The sequence below is a fragment of the Salpingoeca rosetta genome, assembly GCF_000188695.1.
Source record: "Salpingoeca rosetta unplaced genomic scaffold supercont1.98, whole genome shotgun sequence".
NCBI classification, from domain to species: Eukaryota; class Choanoflagellata; order Craspedida; family Salpingoecidae; genus Salpingoeca; species Salpingoeca rosetta.
This window is the reverse complement of record NW_004754836.1, coordinates 1-4,805: the sequence shown is the minus strand read 5'-3', so window position 1 is coordinate 4,805 and position 4,805 is coordinate 1. Positions and strand designations below refer to the sequence as shown.

The following is a 4,805-nucleotide window of genomic DNA, read 5'->3' as shown; positions in this document are numbered from 1 at the left end:
CGACGATGGGCACGCTCACGAAGGCGACGTGGACCAAGCGCGACACGCACATGCGCCAAGCCACTCTCCATCTTTCTTCAACAAGCTCGCCTGGCTGGAGCAGCGGTTCCTCGTGCAATCGCGCCTGGGCGTGATGTGGGACAGCTCGTGCAACTTCCTCAGCGTGCGCGCGAGGCTCTCGCCCTCGTTTTGCAGAGAGATTGCTCGCTGTCTCCGAGTGCGCTTTACGTCCTTGGAAGATATGGAGGCCTGGGTATGGCGAAGAAGGCGCCGCAGTCGCACCGCGTCCTCTTCGCCTTCATCGCCTGCTTCTTTTTCGTCGACGTCCTCATCCTCGTCCACCTCTGTCGTGCTGGCAGCCCCGAATACAGGAGGCTCAGCATCGCCACCAACGTCGTGGGCGCTTCACCATGGTGGTGGTGGTGGTGGTGGTGGTGGTGGTGGTGATGCTGGCAGCGGTGGTGGTGATTGTGGGCCAAGCGACGACAGCGGCCGTGGTTGCGGCGGCAACCTCGCTGACACAGAGAGTCACCAACGGCACCGACAGCAATCACACCACCACCAGCAGCCACACCACCAGCCACAACAACGTCAACATCACCAGACACAGCAACAGCCACAGCATCCGGGCACAGTTGCATTGCGGCCATCTGCGTTCTCTCTCAACGCTCGCTTGTGCAACCAAGACGATGCGCGCCAGTTCAGCGAGCTGCGAGAAGGCGCGTTACATGGCGCCTCCTGCGAGGAGCTGTGCCTGCGCATGTGTGGCAGCGGTGTGGACGAACTGTGTAATCAGAAAGCGCGCGCTGTGACGGTGGAAGCAAGGGAGGTGCCATTGCCATCTCTGCAGGCACGCCGGGTGCACCGTCTCAACTGGCACGTGTCGCGTCAACAGCGCGCGCTCACAGGCCGCCTTGACGGCGTCCGGCGTCTTGACCTTCATTCCGACGCCACATCAGCACACACAGGCGCAGCAGCGCATGACTTGAACATCGACGCCATTGCCAGCATCCCTGACGTTCGCATCTGCCAAGTCCCGCACGTGGTGGACGTCAGCGCGTTGTGCAATGTCCAGCATGTGGTGTTGCGAGAAGTGGGCGTGAGAGATATTTCGCCGCTGTGTGATGTTCCACGTGTGGAGGTGTGCGCTTGTCGAAGCGTGGGCACGTGGAACCTCGTCCTCAACAGCACGCACGTGACTCTCGAGTCCTTGCCTGCGCTGTTGGGGTGGCTGCAGCTGACACGTGCCACGCATGTTCGAGTCCGAGACTGCGACCGCCTCGAGAAACTCTCTTGCACGAGCACGCACATGGACTCCTTTGAAGTTTGCTCCTGTGCACGGCTCAAGAAAGTGACCCTGCCATATTTGCACGAGCCACCAAAGACAAAGACCCACCAGCACCAGCAGTCGCACCACCGACACCAGCCGCCCCCATCACCGCAGCCCCACCACCACCGACATGAGATGAAGCTTGTGCGCGTGTCCAACTGTGCCAACCTGGTGACGTTTGAGGTGCCGCATATACAGCACGTGCACAGCTTTGAGCTGTCGGACTGCGCTGCGATGACGGCGTTTGTATGCGGCATGCGGGCAGTGGAACACACACTCTCCTTTTCGTCGTGTCCTTGCTTGAGCACGCTGCAGGTGTCACGCCTCAACAGCGTCGGGGAGTTTCGCCTGAGCAGCTGTGGTGTCACCAGCATGGTCTGTCCCTGTGCCACTGCCAAGCGCATGCGCGTACACAGCTGCCCTGCTCTGCAGTCATTGCAGCTGCCGCACCTCGTCGATGCAGACGCTCTGCGCGTCGAGAACTGCTCGTCTCTCAGAGAGGTGGCGTGTGCCGTGGTGCACATCGTCCACTGGCTCACTGTGGGGCACTGCGACAGGCTGACACGCCTGCATCTGCCCAAGCTTTGCCAGTTCTCCAGCTGCACCGTGGTTGCATGCGCCAGTCTCGTCCACTTTGTGTGCAATGCCATGGACATGGACGTGTTCCAGGTGAGAAACTGTGCCAAGCTGCAGTCGCTGAGGCTGCCACGGCTTGTGCGCGTCGGTGAGCTGCAGATGACGCACTGTGACGCCCTTGCCGCCATCGTCTGTAACCTGCAGACTGCAGAGCGCAGCATCTGCGTCGAGCACTGCAAGACCGTCAACCGTCTGGCACTTCCCAAGATGGAGTGTGTCCGACGCATGAGTGTACATCACTGCGATGGCCTCACCGAGGTCCAGTGCCACGCCTGCACGAAGCTTGACCGCCTTCGCGTCGTCGACTGCCGCCAGCTGCACTCGCTCGAGCTGCCCAGGCTGACACGTGCGCAAACCATGGAACTGGCTGGCTGCCCTTCGCTCGGGGCGTTCTCCTGTGGCGTGACCAGCGTCGATCACCTCACGGTGCAGAACTGCGAAAACCTCGTCAGCCTCGAACTCAGAGCGCTGGAGCGAGCAAAGCAACTAACACTGGAGCGCTGCCGCCGCCTTCCCGCGTTCGTCTTTCACGGCGACGAGCTGGCCGAGCTGCGCGTGGAAGCGTGCGATGCACTGTCGTTGTTGCTGATGCCCTCCGTGCGGCGCATGCGGCACCTCTCTCTCCTGCACTGTGCCGGGCTGGCGTCGTTCTTGTGTGATGTGGAGGAGATCCGGCGTTTGCGGGTGGTACACTGCAACTCGCTCGCGCTGCTCATTTTCCCCGCGCTCAAGAGTGTGCTGGACAGCCTGGAGGTGTCGTCGTGCGCAGCGCTGCTCTTCTCTCGTGCGACATCACAAACGCAGGGCGCCTGTCCATAAGCGGCTGTGACAACCTGGTCAGCCTCATCATGCAGTCGCTGGACAAGGCGCGCTCCATCCAATTGTCAGACTGTGGCATGTTGGAGAGCTTCGCCTTCAACGGCGCAGAGTTGTCACAGATGGGGGTGAGCAATTGTGCCAAGCTTGCTTCCCTGGCGTTGGGCAGGGTCACGCGCATGCAGTCGTTTGAGCTGGAAGGCTGTCCGGCCATGCAGGCGTTTTGTTGTCCTCTTCGGGAGGCGGACGCGCTGCGCATTTCGGACTGCACCAGCTTACTTGCGGCTGACTTGAGCAAGATGCAGACGGTTGGCATCCTCTCGCTGTCGCAATGCAGCCAGCTGCGTCACGTTGTGTTCTCTGGTCAGCGCGTGGGTCGGCTGCGGCTCCTGCGCTGTGACCGTATTCAGCAGTTGCTCCTTCCGAAGCTGGAAACTGCAGATGTGGTGCATCTGGCCGATTGCCCAGCGCTAGTGACCTTTCACGTGCACGAACAATGCCGAATCTCGCAGCAGGTTTACGTGAGGCGCTGCTCTGACGTGCTCACGCTGTCCCGAACCCTGAGCACGGAGGAGCTGAACACGGACATGCCGTTGATGAGTGTGCTGCATGATCACGCGCGCCTTCGCGTGAGCACGCTCGAGCTTCATCACCAAGCCATTCGCGACCTCACACCGCTGCGCACGTTGCCTGATTCCGTGCAGGTGAAGGTGTTTCACTTCACACCCGTGAATTGCGCGGTGTTGTCTGCACCGCTCGCGAGACTGGCATCCATAATGGGCACCACCAACCCAGCAGCAGTCGTAGCGTGAATGAGCCACTCTGTCGGCTGCCTCGTCAACCACAAGGGCGGCAGCAGCGGCGACGAGAAGCGGGTGCTGCCAGATGCATTCGCGAGCTTCACATGTCTGTGACGCCGTACTCGACCACAGACATATACCCGTGGGGGCACGTGCGGGACCTGAGCGTGAGTGGTGGGGATGCGACCACAAGCAAGATCACGGGGCTGCAGGATGCCAAGAACGTGGACGTGAGGCGCTGCTGGCTTGCTGAGGCCATCTCGAACTGCCATCGGCTCAACCTTCATTCTTGCTCTGGCAAGGTGAATATCACGCGCGTCCCCAATCTGACGATCACCAACGGCACACTCGTTCTGGAGAGCGTGGCGCACGTGCAGGCCATGACACTGGCCTCGCTCACGCTCAACCTTGGTGTTACTCACAACGTCGACACTTGCCGGCTGACCATGTGCACCATCCGCAACTTCAGCGGCCTCTCGGGTGTACGGCACCTTGAACTGGAAAATTGCAGCTTCAATAGCATCGACACCCTTCCTGCGGTCCGGCGGTTGCGTGTGCACCGCTGCCGCACGATTGTGGGTGAGGGCGAGTTTCCTTTCCGGCGCTGGCGAAGCGTGAGCCTTCACAACCCAACGCAGTTCATCATACACTCGGCCTTGAGTCCTTCTGATGGAGGGTGGGTTGAGGACGATGATGGCAGCATGAGTGAGAATGGGAGTGATGGGATTGACAGCGACCCAGACAGAGAAGACGAGGACGACATGGATGACGAGGGGGACGAGGATGAGGACGAGGATGAGGACGAGGAAGATGACACCTACGATGAGAATGGAGACTACAGCGCACCGCTGTTCAATGAGTGACAGACACAGAGAGAGAGAGAGAAGGACAGAGAAGGACAGATGAGGACAGAGGAGAGGGAGATGGATGTCTCGTGTGCACGTGTACATTTGTGCGCATGTGTGTTTGTGTGCGCATGTGTGTTTGTGTGTGTATGTGTATGTGTGCTTGTGTGTGGACGTGTGCGCCAGACAAGCAGACACTCTTTCCTCCCCACGCTGCCATACGATACCCCGAATTTCCTTCAAGTAAACGAATGCACTTTGTCAGCGAGCAAAACCGTTTTCCACGCTCTCCTCTTCGTTCGTCTTTCAGCATTCAAACTCTCCACCAACCAAACCCACCTGCCCTGATCACAGTCGCAACCAGTCGCAGCAGGCACA

The 4,805-nt window shown here is 60.0% G+C and overlaps 2 protein-coding genes across 2 annotated transcripts; both read left to right on the top strand.

The window, feature by feature from the left end:
* Positions 1-255: 255 nt before the first annotated feature.
* On the top strand, positions 256-2,785 carry PTSG_11467 (uncharacterized protein; the record flags this gene model as incomplete). The annotated part of the gene is made up of 2 exons (XM_004987456.1): positions 256-396; positions 605-2,785. The coding sequence occupies 2 exons, from the start codon at positions 256-258 to the stop codon at positions 2,783-2,785; spliced, it is 2,322 nt and encodes a 773-aa protein (XP_004987513.1).
* A 29-nt stretch (positions 2,786-2,814) lies between these two features.
* PTSG_11466 (uncharacterized protein) lies at positions 2,815-4,501 on the top strand (the record flags this gene model as incomplete). The annotated part of the gene is made up of 2 exons (XM_004987455.1): positions 2,815-3,510; positions 3,639-4,501. 2 exons carry the CDS (start codon positions 2,815-2,817, stop codon positions 4,443-4,445), a joined length of 1,503 nt encoding a protein of 500 aa, XP_004987512.1. The 3' UTR covers positions 4,446-4,501.
* Positions 4,502-4,805: the final 304 nt, after the last annotated feature.